General features: G+C 40.3%; 1 protein-coding gene across 2 annotated transcripts; it reads right to left on the bottom strand.

Annotated features, from left to right (window-relative positions):
• Positions 1-4,950: 4,950 nt before the first annotated feature.
• SMIM43 (small integral membrane protein 43) lies at positions 4,951-11,575 on the bottom strand. 2 transcript variants are annotated; one of them, XR_006815953.1, is made up of 5 exons: positions 11,024-11,139; positions 10,043-10,198; positions 8,694-8,756; positions 7,499-7,656; positions 4,951-6,469 (listed from the first exon to the last, which is right to left on the bottom strand). XR_006815953.1 is itself a non-coding variant. In XM_045985663.1 (5 exons), exon 1 carries the CDS (start codon positions 11,340-11,342, stop codon positions 11,151-11,153), a length of 192 nt encoding a protein of 63 aa, XP_045841619.1. In that variant the 5' UTR covers positions 11,343-11,575; the 3' UTR covers positions 4,951-6,469; positions 7,499-7,656; positions 8,694-8,753; positions 10,043-10,198; positions 11,024-11,150. The 2 variants fall into 2 exon arrangements, 1 of the variants encoding a protein (XP_045841619.1); XM_045985663.1 differs by having other exon boundaries at positions 8,694-8,753; positions 11,024-11,575.
• Between the last annotated feature and the right edge of the window lie 5,410 nt (positions 11,576-16,985).

The raw sequence follows: 16,985 nt of genomic DNA, 5'->3' as shown, positions 1-16,985 counted from the left end.
GCTCTGGGATCAAGCACCATGTAGGGCTCCCTGCTCAGTGAGGAGCCTGCTTCTCCCTCTGCCTACTCTGCCTGCTGCTCCCCCTGATTGTGTCCTCGCTTTCTGACAAATAAATAAAATAAAAAGATGTCAATTTCCCCCAAATTTAATGTAGAAATTCAATGCAATCCCAACCAAAATTCAAAGGAATTTTATTTAATGGAAATTGACAAATTCATTCTTAACTTCTTATGTGACACACATGCACCAGAACAATAGCAAAGAAATTTTTGATTAATGAATTTAAAATGAGGAGACAATTGCTCTACTACAGTATACAGTTATGGAGAGTTAACAGTATGAATATATAACTTTAAACTTCAGTACGATGAAATAAAAACAAAGTTAAGTTAAACTGGTGTGGGTTACTCTGGAAAACAATATGGAGGTTCCTCAAAAAGTTTAAAATAGAACTACTCTATGACCCAGCAACTGCACTACTGGGTATTTACCCAAGGATACAAAAATATTGATTCAAAGAGGTATATGCACCCCTATGTTTGTAGCAGCATTATCAACAGTAGCCCACTTATGGAAAGAGCCCAAATGTCCATTGACTGATGAATGGATAAAGAAGTTGTGGTACACACACACACACTCATACACACATACTGGAATATTACTCAGCCATCAAAAATAATGAAATCTTGCCATTTGTAATGACACAGATGCAGCTACAGTATATTATGCTAAGCAGAAGAAATCAGTCAGAGAAAGACAAATAACATATGATTTCACTCACAAGTGAAATTTATTAGACAAAACAGATGAATATATGGGAAGGGAAAAGAAAAAGAAAGGAAAGAGAGAGGGAGGGAGGGAGGAAGGAAGATAGGAGGAAGGAGAAAAGAGAAAGAAAGAAAGAAAGAAAGAAAGAAGAAAGAGAGAGAGAAAGAAAGTGAAGGAGAGAGAAAAGAAAACAAAAGAACGAATGAATAAGAGAGAGAGAGGGAGAGAGGGAGGGAAGGAGGAAGGAAGCAAAGGAGGGAAGAAGAAAGAAAGTGGGCAGCAAATCATAGGAGACTCTTAACTATAGGAAACAAACGAGGGTTGATGGAGGGAGGTGGGTAGGGGATGAGCTAAATGGGTGATGGATATTAAGGTGATGAGCAGTGCGTGTTATACAGAAATGATGAATCACTAAATTCTACTCCTGAAATCAATATTACACCATATGTTAACTAACTAGAATTTAAATAAAAATTTGGAAAGTGAACAAACAAACAAAAAAACAAAGTTAAAACATACACAACTCATTAGGAAAAAACAGTTTCAACTTTCAAATGACACATGACTAATAACTGTATGTATATATTTACTGATTTTATGCATATGGCCTATTCATTATATATCTGTACTATAGTTTTATATATCTGTATTATACATAAATTACTTATGAAAGGGTAAGCAGCCTATTAAAAATGGGTAAAGGGGGCACCTGGGTGGTTCAGTGGGTTAAAGCCTCTGCCTTCAGCTCGGGTCATGATCTCAGGGTCCTAGGATGAAGTCCCACATCGGGTTCTCTGCTCAGCAGGGAGCCTGCTTCCCTTCTTCTCTCTGCCTCCCTCTCTGCCCACTTGTGATCTCTCTCTCTCTCTGTCAAATAAATAAATAAAATCTTTTTTAAAAATGGGTAAAGGATTTGAATAGGCACATAGAGAAGAAGAAATTAAAGTGGCTAATAAGGGGAACCTGGGTGGTTCAGTCATTTAGGTGTCTACCTTCAGCTCAGTTCATGATCTCCAGGTCCTACAATCAAGCCCTGAGTTGGCTTTCTGCGCAGCAAGAAGTCTGCTTCTGTCTCTCTGTCTCTACCTCTCACTCGTGCTCACTATCTCTCATGCAAATAAATAAATAAAATCTAAAAACAAACAAACAAATAGTGGCCAATAAACATAAAACAAGAGCAACAGGGGCACGTGGGTCGTTCAGTCAGTTAAGGCTCCTTAACTGATTTTAAGTCTTTGATTTCAGCTCAGGTCATCATCTTAGGGTCATGAGATCAAGCCCCACATTGGGCTCATGCTGGGCATGGAGCTTGCTTAAGATTCTCTCTCTCCCTCTCTCTACACCTCCCCACCCTTTAAAAAAAAAAAAAAAAAGAGGAACAAACTCCCTCATAACTTTTCAGATCAAGCCTGCAAGGTTTTTTGTTTGTTTTTTTTTGTATTTTTTTGTTCTTATAATGGCAAATTTTTAAAGACTCATAATGCTAAATACTGTGGAGAAGTGGAGACATATATCCTGGCCCAGTCGTTTGGGATGGAGACTGTCTGTGTCTACAGACTTGAGATTTCTAAGCCAGATGAACCAGAAATCATACTTCTGTGAATACAATCTTGGAAAAGTTTGCAACAAACTTAATGTTCATCAAGATTTCATCTGTTAAATTGTTGCAGATTCTGTACAATAATTTAAAACAATAAGGATGATATTTATTTCATTAAAACTTTTAAAACATATGTTCCAATTACTATTGCTGTAACAAACTTTCCCAAATGAGTGACTAAAACAATTAGGATCTGGACAGGGTGCAGTGGTTGGTCTCTCCTCCATAAAGTCAAGGGCCTCAAGTGGGAGGACTAAGCACGGGGGAGTTGCTCATTAGCTGGGGCTCTCACTAGGGCACCTACCCAGGGCCTCTCTGCATGGGCTTCTTCAGAGAATGATTATGGCCTCAGGATAATTCCATGTTACTCGGTAAATCAGGGCTCCAAAAGTAGGTATTCCTTCAAACAATGGGGAAATTGTGCTGCTTTTTTGACCTAGCTTCGTAAGTCAGACAATGTAATTTCTGCCCCTTTTTATTGTCACCGGCCTGCCCAAAGTCAAGGAGAGGGGATCCAGACACTCCCACTCAATGTCAAATCATATTGTAAGAGCACGTGAAATTGGAGACACTGTTCTGGTCATCTTCTGGAAAACACAACCTGCCACAACATATTAGAGAAGAAGGCAAACTGTAGAATGCCTATAGTCTGACATTGTCCATATTTAAAAAAACAAAGCCTTCTGTGTATCTGCATGAAAATGTGAATAAATGTGACTAGGTAAACTGTGCAAGGCAAACACCTAGAAAATCATTTGAAAAGCTATACTTCAAACTTCTAACAACCGTTAAGTCCCAGGAGGGAGTGAGATGACATAGTTGGAGATGGAGGGGACCATTCATGTTTCCACTAATGGGTCGAGATTCTTCAGTATGTTCCAAGTTGAGATATGTAAGAAGTAGTGTTCTGGAAAACTGCGTGCAAATAAAAATGGGGCATGAGACGTAATTGGGTGCTAATCAAGCGATCCTGGCTAAATGTCCAAACACTCACATATCAGATGACTGCTGAGGTGAGGAGCAAACATCAAAACAGAGGTCCTAATACTTGAGCCAGTAAATTCAATCTATGGTTAACTCTACATTAGTAACAAAGTTGGGACTTGAGCAACACATGAACTTTGGTGCTTTGTTTTATATCACTTAGCTTTCTAGCGAAAAAGTCCCTTTTATAACGTACAGTTTGCTCTCTACTGTAATTAAAGAAAAAAAGATATTTCCTAGTTTTCTAGATATGTAGAAACACAAGGACACATGTTTTCACCAAGTGCTACCCTAAATCCAGGTTCCGATTGTGGGTGGAACTAGAATTGAAAATGAAAGAAGCATGGTAGTGTTGCCACTTACGGAATTTGACCATTTTCAACTGAAATTACTGAAGCCTCTTTTTGTGTATAGATGCAAACTTTAGTAGTTTATTAGAAAAGTTCAGATTCAGTAACATTTTGTAGTGAATACAATAACATTTTATAGTGAATACCAAGACTTACTACAAAACTACAGAAATTAAGATGGTGATGTAATGGATGAGAATGACCATATGGAACTGAATAGGGAGCCCAGAAATAATCTCACACTTATATGGTCATTTTATTTTTGAAGAGGATGCCAAAGCAATGGAGAGGGAAAAGTCTTTTCAACGAATGGGTAGAAAACTGTTTATATACACAGGGGGGAAAAGAAATTTAATCCTTACCTCATACCTCACACAAAAATTAATTTAAGATGCATAGCAGACATAGTAAAAGTTAAAACTATAAAGCTTCTAATATAGAAAAAAAATTACAGGAGAACATTTTTGTGACCTAAAAGATAGGGAAGAGTCTCTTAGAGAGGACACAAAAACCAATAAACATAAAAGAAAAAAGTGGATAAATCTAAATTCAAAATTTCAAACACTTCTTTTAAAGACATCACTAAGCAAATGAATAGATTAGCCACAAACTAGAAGAAAATTGCTGTAAAGCTTATATGTCATAGATCAATAGTGTCTAGAATGTATCAAGAATCCCTATAACTCAATAACAAAAGACAAATAACCCAAGACAGGGCACTAAAGAAACAAGACCTAAGTGATGTTCAGGACAGAAAAACAACCAGACACTTGAGGAAACAATTACCCCAATACAATGACCACCCTCATATTTTATCCAAACTCTGAGTATGATGAAAATACTATTAAATATTTTTAAAACACAACATTAATTGACATACAGACATGCCCATTCAAAAATCCGATATAAAAATAAATATTTCTGGGTGCCTAGGTGGCTTAGTCAGTTAAGCATCTGCCTTTGGCTCCGGTCATGATCCCAGGGTCCTGGGTTCGAGTCCTGTGTTAGGCCCCATGCGCAGAGGGGAGTGTGCTGCTCCCTTTCCCTTCCTTCTGTCCCTCCCCTCCCCCCGCTCCTGCTCTCTCTTTCAACTAACTAAATAAAATCTTTTAAAATATATAAATAATTAAGAAAATAAATAAATTAAGAAAATAAATAAATAAATAAAATATTTCCTGCTATCTATTAATCTCATTCTAATTAACTCTTTAAAAATTATGGGTAAGAATAATTACACACACCAAAAAACTGAGTTACATATAATTTTTATTTCACAGTCTTTTAAAAAATATAAACCACTAAGTATTTTGAAAAAAACACATGGAATAATCACTTAGCAGCCATAATATTACAAAAATAAGCCAGAACGAATTGCACAACAGAACAAAAGGATACTTGCTGACTCACTCTAACTAGGAATGCATAATGTTCACTAGGAATCCTAAGTGGACCAGACCACCGCCATTTTTCCACCATCAATTATCACAAAAATCAATCACAGGACCTATTCCCAGGAGATCATTCCATTTTTCCAGAAATCCGTACCATGTATAGATGTCAAGTTAACAAGTTATCTTGAATTTAGTTCCAAGATACTATTTTTCCTTTTCTCTGGGGCACAAATTCAATGGCAAGGTGGAATAGTAAAGACGATGGAACACCAAGCACATGACTGCATCAAAACTCCTCCCAGGTAGTTGGAAAATGTAAGGAAAAGAAAGTTGCATACTGTGCTGGACAATACAAGAGCCACTAGCCACATCCGGCTATTTACATTTTAATTATTTAAAATGAAATAACATTAAAATTTACTTCCTCAGTCACACTAGCCACATTTCAAGTGTTCATTAGTCACATGTGGCTAGTGGCTATCATATTGGACAGTGCAAATATAGAACATTTTTGTCACCACAGAAAGTTCTTTTGGACAGCCCTGGATGTGGGAAGTGTTTCTTCTTCCTTTGCTTAGGCAGGATGTAGGCTGATTATGGAAGCAGCTTTGAGAAACAAGTCTTCTCCCAGGATATTCCTAGATGAGTGGTGGAATCACAGAAGGGAGTAAAGTAGCCTTTCTTTACATAGATTACCTTTTCCTATGTATGAAAGGCATGATCCTTTTCTGGGGATCAAACACAAACCAGACTCCACCAAAAATCTGTAAGAAAATTAGAGCTACATGAAGCAGATGGGAAAGCGGCAAGGTAGAGCCTTCTTCATCCCGTTCCAAACTTCCATAGATTATGTCCTCCAAGGAAGTGTACAGGTTCCCAGGTCCTCCTCTAGAAAATTCTGATGTAGGGCAGGCATATCTGCTAACCACAAAAGCCAGTTCTGGCAGGTGTTTCAAGAAAAAAACCCAGGATGTCTTCATTCTGCTCACTCTCTGGGCAGAGCACTGTTGCTTGGAGTACTGTTCGTTGTGAAGGAGTTACAGTTTTGATCTGTTTCAGTCATTATGCTCCTTGACAACTGCATTTTGTAACCAGGGCATGGACTACGAGTTTGTTCCCCAAAGATCCACCATCATCTTTTTTCCTTAGATTTCCTCAGACTTTTGGGTTGAAGGCAGTTATCCGTCCAGCTACAAAAACTACATTTCTCATGCAGCCTCAGAGATACGACACAGTCTGGCCAATGAAATGTAATTAAAAGTTGCTGGGCATCTGAGAAAGCTCTTTAAAAGGAAGCAGAATCAAAATAGTGTGCCCTGTTTTCCCTTTCAGCTTCCTTCATTTTCTTGGGGGAGCTGCAGCAACCATCTTGGAACCTAAGGGAAAAGCCACGGGAAGCTCAGGAACTAATCTGACATCTGTGAGCTGCTGAACCAACACCAGCAATAGCTTACCCCTAACCTCCTTGTCACATGAGAATGAAACAAAATCCCTGCTTTGTTTAAGCTACCGTTCAGTCTAGTAACTTCTACTCTATTACTAACATAGTCATCCATCTTGACTCCCAATAGGAAAGCAAGATTTCTGTCTTAATGTAAAAAAAGCTTGCCTGAAGACTCATATATATTCAATAATGTTCAAGTAACTTCATAGAGTCATACTAATAAAAGTCTAAAAATTTTAACTTCAACCTACCCGTATCTGCACAGCATAACAGTGGAAGAAATGATTAGGCTTATTACATAAAATAGTTGCTATTAAAGAAAACAAGAAGATTTTTAGCTTAATTCAACAGGAAGTTTTTTCTGAGTGCCTGTAATGTTCTGACTATTGTTCTAAGCACAGGTCTACCCTGATGGCCCACATTCCTATGCAATAAGATGCTAACTACTCAGATAATTAATCAGATCACTATTTAATCTACAATCTTATTTTGTGTGGACAAAGTAAGAAATGTAGCGTCGAGAACTGATTTCAGATTCAAACCCCCCACCAAAAAATTAACTTCAGAGGTCTGCAACTCAATTTTTATCTTTCCCTTGTATGTGACACAGACACCTGACAGTGATTTCCTAATGATATCAGAGTTTTAATTGGAGTTTTAGCTTAATGAAGCACATCTACCTCAAAGTAGCTACAAAGATCAAAACCAAAGTACAGTAATCTGTACATATTTCCTATGTACTGCATTAGTACCATTAGCATTCTAGAATTCCCTAGATTAGAGGTATGAGTTAGAAAAAGTAAACATTCCCCACTATCCTAAATGGTTTAACTATTTACAATGTTTAAATGTTGGGCCATTAAAAAAATTAACTCTTTTGCACTTATTTTGAAACTACAAACAGAATTGGAAATACAAAATGTCAAGCTATAAATGAGGATATTGCATGTATTTTACTCACCTCGTTCCAAGTTTCCACCCCGGCAAATGAACCAAAAACAAATCCTGGCACCTTGTCATTCCCAGAAAAGCCAGTGCATGGCACACTCTGGGTAAATTTTATCTCTTTTTCTGTGGAACTGCACCAGATGGCATCAGTCCTGCATCTACAGCTGTGCCCTAAAATTGAAGTTCAGACTTAGGAATCTACTTTATTAGACATTTCAGATTTTGCAGGTGTGAGTGTGATGTCATTCTCATTCAACTGAAAATGGTTCTCTTTCCAAGTGGAACTGCTGATTCATTGCACTTACAGGTTTGGAAATCAGCAACATGATCAAGATTATCCTAATAAGATTTGAAGTCATTTCAAACAACTGAAATTTAGAGACAACACTGAAATGAGAACACTTGAAATAAAATACTAATATTTCCTAGTAATTGAATTATGGTCTAATTCCTCATAATGTAAGAAATTCAACTCAGCTTCTAGCATCGCTGAAGAATCACTAACAACCTTTTATGGAAAACAGAACATAAGAATCTTCTATATTCAAGTTATACTTGTATGATGAGCAGTTGTTTTAAACATTCCTGACTTTTCAAATGTTTTAATGTCTCGCTCACATGTGTACCATCTTCAAAAACAGACTTGGTTTAGTGATAGGATCAGAATGTGGTCAGTGGATAGAGCAGCCAACACGCACCAAGTGGAAATCTAGACCAAAGTGGGTGTCAGAGCATTAGATCAAGAATAGGTCAATAGCAAAACAAAACAAAACAAAACAAAAAACCATGAGTTCAAAAGTAGTTATAATTTGGGGGATTGGTTTTTGTTGAGTTTTAGAAAGATGGTGATGGAATAAACGAATAGAAAAAGGCAGCTCATATACGAGGTGTCCAAGTTTCAAAAGCAGAGGCCTAACCAAGCAAGGGCAAGGCAGGAGATCAGCAGCAGAAAGGTCTGAGAGCAAATGTGAGGGACCTTAACTTCCAGAGTTTAGGGCCAACTTCCAAGCAGAGACTAAATAACAGGAATAAACATTCATTGCTTTGGCTTAGACAAATGGGAACTCAGTAACTAATAATTAGATTACAAGGAGGTTTTAAAATGGCACTGGGCACAAGATAGAAAAGTAACCACCCTTCACAGGAAGCAAAGTCAGTAAAACCACCCAGAGCTTGGCTTCATATGGGGATGGCAACAAAACACTCACCCTGAGTTGTCTCCTCTCTAGAAGAGTCAGGAGGGTTTGAACCTCTGGACATGAGGCACGCTGCTGGGAAGATTAAAGGATTACAAACTCAAGAAGTCACAGAGGTGTTTAAAATAATTTGCCTTCTGGTTATTTATAAAGTATGAAGTGATTGTTTTCCACCCTTGTAAATACCTATAATTGCTAATTAACTACTCCCACACTCGTCTTCAATGTCCATACTAACCATACAACCCCATAACTAAATGCCACTTCAGGGGTGTCAACCATTTAGAGAAATATTGTTTGAAATACAAGATAGTCACTGCAGACGATTCTAAGATTCAAACCGGAAATTCAAAACAAGTCATATCACAGCTCCGATAAAAAGAAGTATAGATAGAGATATAGAATTACATATATTTATATAGAGAATTATATATATATATATACTTCTATATATAGAAAGAGAAAGAGATATATGCACATACCTATACCTTATTAAAAACAGGGCTGTTCTAGAAAAGTGAAACAGAAATGTGGGAAATTATCTGAATGTCTCAAGCAAAAAATTTTTCCCATAATTATTTACCTACATGAGTATTTTTTTCCTTCCCTAGAATTATCAAAATAGTTGTCTTCCACTTCACTTTCGTATTATTCACTTAGGCAAAACTTAGTATTGTGTTGTTTTTATCCTCTCTATACTTGTACCTATATATCCTTGTACCTAAAATTAATAACTATTTTCAACATTCAGTCATGACATGGACAGCTTATCCCACCTTAACGTGACAAAACAAAATCTTCCCTTACTGAAGAAAAATTCTATCTGTATTCCATATTTCTTTTTTTTTTTAATATTTATTTATTTGACAGATAGAGATTATAAGTAGGCAGAGAGGCAGGCAGAGAGAGAGAGAGGAGGAAGCAGGCTCCCTGCTAAGCAGAGAGCCCGATGCGGTGCTCGATCCCAGGACCCTGGGATCATGACCCGAGCTGAAGGCAGAGGCTTTAACCCGCAGAGCCATCCAGGCGCCCCTGTATTCCATATTTCAACTCCAAGACCCCCTGTACTGTTTGCCAAAGGAGCAGAATAATGATTACAATTGTAAACACTCCTCACATCCCATTCTAATTTCTAGGCTCCTCTGCATAGACACTGATTCTTGCACTTAGTTAGGAATCAGTTTGGCTCCTCAGTTCTAGTAGAAAACTCATTTGTTCTATGAGAGAGAGAGAGAGACACCCCCCCCCCTTTTCATGCCACCCATTTCCTTAAGCCTAACCTCTCATTTTTTTAGGCTCTGGGTCTTCCGAAGTTCAGCTACAACCAGGGACAAAGTGAAATCAAGGGTGGTCTCACTTACCGTTTGCAGCAAAGGTCCATCTTGGGTTGTCCCCATCGTTTCTGTGCAGGGCTGCCTCTTAGCAACCGTAACTGCATTGGGGGGGTCTTCAGCACACCAACCCTGGGCAATACCTGGTTCCAGAACTCGAGACGATGTAAATTGAGGAAAAAGCATCTGGAAGATGAAACCGTTATTCCCCCAAACTGACAGTGCCTGGAGGGTGCTTAGGGCACATTAATAATAAGTTTAATGCTGCCCACCCATCTTCTGGCAAATGGTCTAGTCATGTAACCTGAAACAACAGCCTTGTTCCTCTTTTTCCTGTTGCCCTACAACGTGTGAACCTACCTCTTCTCATCACCCCCAAGTCATCTCCCAAATGACTCTCTAATGTTTACCCTCCAGCCATTTGAGATTCAAAACCCACCTGGTGGCAACTCTGCCGGCATCAATAGGGTCTGTGGCTAGAAAAGGAGTAGGGATTAAAGGGAAGAAGGGCCACTGAATCCTCCTTGGCACTGTCAGATGAAGCCCACTTACTGTTTACCAAAGCGCAAAGATATTTAAAGCAGTCTTTGGCATATTTCAAGAGAGCACTGTTTCCTCCTGCTTCCTGTCCCAAACCCCACACTCTTTCAGTGACTTGGACATTAAGGTTGACATTCGATTTTTTTAATCAAATTCGGTTTGAAAGTGGTTGGATTGAATTATCTGAATGATTTAGTTTTCCATCCATTCCGCACAAGCTAAAATGCATTGGGACTGGGAAGAAGAGCTTGCAGGTGCCCAAAGTCATTCCGGCTCCAACAGCTGAACATCTCTCTTTCTCCATCTCTCTCCACCCCGCAAAAGCTGAGTGTTCGTCCCTAAGAGCAAAGCGTCAGCCCAAGACCCCATACACCCGCCGTGCCTGGCAACCAAGCCTGCTTCGAGCCCAGAACCTCCCCGAGAGGCGGAGAAACTCGCCCCTCCGCAGACCCCTTCCACACCCGAACGAACCTGCCAGGGCTACAACCGAGCCTGGCACTGGAACCTGGGCGGCCACGCGGACAGAGAATCGAGGCTGAGATCCAGCGGGGCGCCCGCGCAGCTCGGTGCCCTGCCGCTAATGCCCGCGCCTTGCGGGTCACACGGCTTGCTCGCGGGAGAAGCCCCAAGGCTCCCGGTGCACGGAGAGACGCCCGGGCTGGAGCGCCCCGGCCGTGCTGGCCACAGAGTTCTTCAGCTGCTTGATGACCACGAAGAGCAGGAGGAAAAGTAAGAAGAGCAGGAAGAAGAAGAGCGCCAGGTAGAGCAGAAAGTTGAGCTCCCACTCCATCCTGGAGGCGCCGGCGCTCGGTGGCAGTGCGCGCTCGGCGCGGATAGCAGCTACCCTGCAAGGCTTGCAGACCGATCGCCCACCTTCGGGTCTCCTCCGCCCGCGTACTGGCGCCCCACGTTGGGCGCCTACTCCGCGGTCCGTGCTCGGCCTCCCCCAGCTCAGAGGAAACGCGCCAAGGAGCTGGTTAATCCAGCTCCGCCTCTCCCAACAAGCACAAAGAGCCTCCCGCTTCGCTGAGATCCTCTCCTGCGCTCTTGGGGACGTGAGAGGATTTTTCTAGGAGCGAATTTTGCGGGCGGGGACACCTAGAAAAGGGGTCATGGCTGTCTCCCAAGGGGTGTTGGGGCTGGTGTTTTGCAAATGCTATTAAGATCTCCACCCCAACATCCAGTGGGTATCTAGCCCCCCTCCCTTCCTAATTAATTTATTTTCCCCTGTCCTGGTTTTCCCAAAGGGAAAAGATGCTATGGCCCAGAAACCCAAAAGAATGAGAGGTAGCAGTGAAAGTGGGGTCTAAAGGGCTGAGATGACTTAACGGTGCCAGAGGGAATTCCAGTTCAAGCTGCCTTGCTCTTCAGAGTTCCAGATGCTCTCAGTACAGAGTGCTCTCTCTTCTACGGACAACAGGTCATTTCGGAAAGCATTAAGAACAAAACGCATTTCAAAAGTAATATTGTACAAAGCTTCAGAACGTTGACTTGAAATTCAGTTTCCTTAGTGGAAAGCAAAAACCAAACAACAATAAACAATTACTTGAAATGCTCCTTTAAGTCCCTAACTCTTCTCTGTATTTGATTAAGATCACCCATAGCCTATATGGTGAAGCTTGTAAAGAACCCCAGTTTATCTACTGCTGTGTAACAAATTGCCCAGAACTTACTGGCTTAAGATGACACAAACATTAGTTCTCTCTCACAGTTTGAGACACTCTCACAGACTCAAGGGTTTGGTAGCACTTGGTGATTCTGGCCTGGGGTTTCTAATGAGGTTACAGTAGGGTGTCAGGCAAGGCCATAGTCACCTGAAGGTTTGAATGGAACCAGAGGATTCACTTCCAAAGTTGCTCACTTAGATGGCTGATAAGTAGGGCTGGCTTTTGCTGGGAGCCCTCAGCTCTTTGCGATGTGGGCTGCTTGTGTGTCCTTACAACACTGTGCTGGCTTTCCCCAGAGAAAGTGACCCAAGAGAACAAGGGTTGGAGTATTCCCAGTAGTGCTGAAGTTCTGAACGCCTGACCAGTGCCAGGAGTGACCTGGGTGTGGCTCTTGTTGCCTGCTGCTCAAGACATCCTTGATTCCTGTCCTTTTCCCATGTGTGGCTTTCCTGCCTCCCTTCCATTCTGTTGAGGTTCTCCTGGTTTTCCAGTACCTCTCCTTATTATAGCAAGGAAGAGTGGTTAGTGCCAACTTGCAGATGCAAATACTGATAAAGCATTAATTACAAGCTTTGCATTTGTTATGCACTCATAATCAATAAAGTGTTTGGTAGAAAAGGCATATGCCATCAGCACATTGCCATCCAGATAGCCAAGCTATCAAAGAATGGAAATTGAAACACAGAGAAGTTAAGTGACATGCTTAAAGCCACACAGCTAACAAGTGGCAAAACTGGGATATGAACCCAGGGAGTTTGGCTCCCAAGCCTTCACTCTCAGCCTCCATGATATACTGCCTCACAAGGGAAAGTACTCCTTTCTTGTGTATCACCATCAAATTAATGACCATATATTTTGTCTTTTGAGTGTTAAACTTACAGAAAATAAAGTTCAAGAAACCCATACCTTCTGCTTACTTATATCTCAGCTCCTTCCTTTGAAATCTTTAAGGCCAAAGTTTCAAATGAGTGAGTGTTTGCCTGCAGATGTTGAGGAAAGAGGTCAACAGATGAAAGTTTGGTGTCATCAAGCTCAAATCCATTTCAGCCTTCCTGACCATAGCTCTTTAATTTTTCCTTTTGTCTGAGCAGTTTAAATAGATTTATAAATATTAACTAACAAACCCTCATAGTCACTCTCAACATAATTTGTATTTAAAATAATGTTGCTACAACAACAACAACAAAATAACATTATATTTATTAGATGCTCCCAATGTTTTTAACTTCTGCTCACATTTATACACCTCATGAGATGGTCTGAATTTCAGTTTCTGTTATACAAATGACTCCGTAGATACAAGAGGCAATCTTTCTCCACCCAAATATTATATTAATGGAAATCCATGAAAGAAAACCCAAGCATTTTATTTTTTTTATTTTTTTAAAAGATTTTATTTATTTATTTGACAGAGAGAAATCACAAGAGAGGCAGGCAGAGAGAGAGGAAGGGAAGCAGGCTCTCCGCTGAGCAGAGAGCCCAATGTGGGACTCGATCCCAGGACCCTGAGATCATGACCTGAGCTGAAGGCAGCGGCTTAACCCACTGAGCCACCCAGGTGCCCCAACCCAAGCATTTTAAAAGGCAGAAAGGACAGTTTACTTTAGATAAGAGCTTGACTAGTTCAAGTGTCTAAAAAGAAAGCCCTTGTGCACAAACTGGTAAAGTAGATGGAGACTATTTCGTTACAATCCCATACCACTGCCATAAGGTTGACCCCATATATACTTCCACTTAACATGTTGATTACTCATAGTCAGACTTTATGTTTCTTTTAACTCCTCAGTTCCCTCCTCACAAGTCTCAAAGCAACTGGATATGGCCCCTCGAGCAGGTCCTGGCCTATGGATGGCTACGGTGTAAATATCAGAACAGGGTTCTCCATCCCATTGTCTGTCTTGTTCCTCCTCACCCCCACCTCTGCTAGGAAGGAATCTTTTATCATAACAAGCATCAAAACTATTTATGAAAAGTGATTAAGGGTAGCAATAGAAGACTTTGTCTTATAAATGTGCTTCCTTAAAGAGTCTGAATTCCTAAGAAAACACTAAAGGAAGTACTGTAAAATACTCCTGTCACCATCCCCAGGTGAAACCTACCTAGACTGACCTGCTGGGGGTAACCTGCAGGATGGAAGCGGTTTCCCCAAGACGAGGGAAGGGCAAAACTGGGAGACTAGAGAAAAAGATGTCCAGGTATCTTTCTAAGACTAACTCAGTTTGGTCTGATACGAACTCAAAAGAAATGGAAGAAATATTTTGCATCATACTCTGGCCTCAAAATGTGCTGTTGACCACGATTACTAACACAGGGTTATTAAGTAACTGCACACATTTCCAGGTGCTCTGGACCTTAAAAACTGGGTTATAGGTCGATGGTTTCTGCTTAGATGGAATCTCCTGTAAAGCATCCGTGCATGTGCTGAGGATGAAATCCATGCTCTAAGGAAGTTTCCAGGCCCTAAGAAGCTTTGTCCTAGCTACTCAGGGCTTGAATAACCCCAGTGATCCTGGCAGTTAATGGCCCCAAATATCCCAGCCCAGATTATCCATGTCCCTCTGACACCCCAAATCCCTTTCTTCCCCATACACAAATGTCCCACCATGTTCATCTCTAGGCAATACAAACAGGGCTTCCTTACAATTGCTCCTTATTACACTCTTTATAACCCCTACAACACTCTAGGTCAGAATCAGAATATCTATGGGAATGTTTCCTGCTGCAGATGAGCAGAAAAGTGAGATGTTCCAGCTCAGGGAGTCAAATTAAGTTGAACAACAGTTATTGTTAAGATCCTGACAATGGGATTTTCTTTCCACACCCTCACCTCTTTTCCTACTCCAGCCCAAAAGAACGACTTTAGCAGCTTCGCAATACTTACAAAATGAGATACTCTTCAAGAAATAAGTAAAATGTAAGTGACAAACTGCTTAAATCTCACATAACCATTTAGGAATTCCAGTGGGAAGGAAGGAGGGGAGGGAGGGAGGGAAATCTAAGGAAGAAATTTATTTGAGGGGTATGTGGGAGATCCTCCTATGTGGGTAGACTTTGAAACCCAGAATTCACCACTAAGAATAATTCTAGACCCTGTCCTTGGTTTAGAATGTCTTAAAACACTAGAAGATGCCCAAGTCTGTCCAATATTGCAAAAAAATTAAGTGACAGATTGTGCTAACGTCCAAACACTATTTCTTTAATTTAGACTCTTTCCAGTAAGTTAGCAGTAACACTAAAAAAAAAGTAGATGTGACTGTGGCTGACTCTAGACTTGATCATAATATAGACTTGATACATAATATCATGTAACAAAATAAAAAATCTGAGCAATGTATCTTTTGCTTAGCACAACCTCAATAATGGCAGTAGTGAAACTGTCATTTCTAATGGAAGGTCTGCAAACTTCTGTATGAACTGATAATAATCAGAGCTGTGGACTTGCAGATGCCTGTGCACACACGTAAGACTAAAATTATATTGCCACAAGGGAAAAAACAACTGGAAAAAAAAGTAGAATTTGTCTGCAACCCATACTCCTTGTGAAATGCCAGCTTGTAAGATCTGGTGACCCCAGCAACTAGGGCCTGTATTCCCCAATCTAGGGATCCAAGCTGCCTTCTAGACATATGCAGGCAAACTGGCAATGAACAGACCTGGGTTCTAGTACCAGCCCTACACACTCTACCTTATACTATACTGTGCAGTGATGGGAGTGCCTTGAGTCCTATGGCTTGAACATGTATCTTGGATTTATCTCTTGTTAGCTGGGTAAACTTGAACACCTTTGGTTGCCTAACCAAGCACCTCATCCATCTTTCTCCCTCATTAATAGAATCCTGACTTTATTCAGGTATCTACTTCTTCCCCATGGATCCCATATGACTTAGAGGAAACTGTATTGGGGATGTGCATCCAAGTGGTCTAAAAGTCGTTCAGTTAATATATATATATATATAGTTCTAGAAGGGACATATGACATAAATTGACTTAATCTAATTAAATAGAAGTATTATCAGTTTCCAAAGAATAAAACAAAACCACTGTAGTTATCTAAAGTAGGGAAATTGGTTAGACAGCTGTTGAATGAATACAAGATACAAAACAGAGAAGGTAAGGTACTAAAAGATTATAATCCCCTGGACTAGAGGAGCAAAAGAGAAAATGGAATTATACAGAATTGATGGTCACTGTTACTCAAAGTTCATAATTGCTGTTACTCAGAGCCTGTAATCTCTGTTACCATAATTTATGTCCAAGACTTCTGGAAATTTCAAGTGTACAATAGACTCTGGAGTTCCAAAAGAGTTATATTAAACAGATGCTGCTGCCAGTGCAACTGTGATTTAGGTGGGGAGACAAATTCCAAGTGACTGCTAATCCATCATCTTCCCAGAATCCTCCTTCTCTTTTTCTAATTGTGGTAAAACACACTTAAGATAAAATTTACCATCTTAACCATTTTTAAGGGTACAGTTCAGTGGTATTAAACACATTCATTATGTTGCACAACCATCATGACATCCATCCCCAGAACTTTTTCATCCTGAAAAAATTGAAACTCTGTACCCATTCTACAACAACTCCCCATTTCTTCCTTTCTCCAGTCCCTGGAAACCACCATTCCACTGTCTTTCTCTAAGAATTTCACTACTCTAGGTACCTTATATAAGTGCAGTCACACGGTATTTGTCCTTCTGTGACTGGCTTATTTCACTTACCATAACGTCCTCAAGGTTCATCCCCATTGTATCATGTGTCGGAATTTT

This window comes from Meles meles, chromosome 2 (genome assembly GCF_922984935.1).
Source record: "Meles meles chromosome 2, mMelMel3.1 paternal haplotype, whole genome shotgun sequence".
NCBI lineage: Eukaryota > Metazoa > Chordata > Mammalia > Carnivora > Mustelidae > Meles > Meles meles.
Note: the sequence above shows the minus strand (reverse complement) of the source record. Positions and strands in the feature narration are given on the sequence as shown.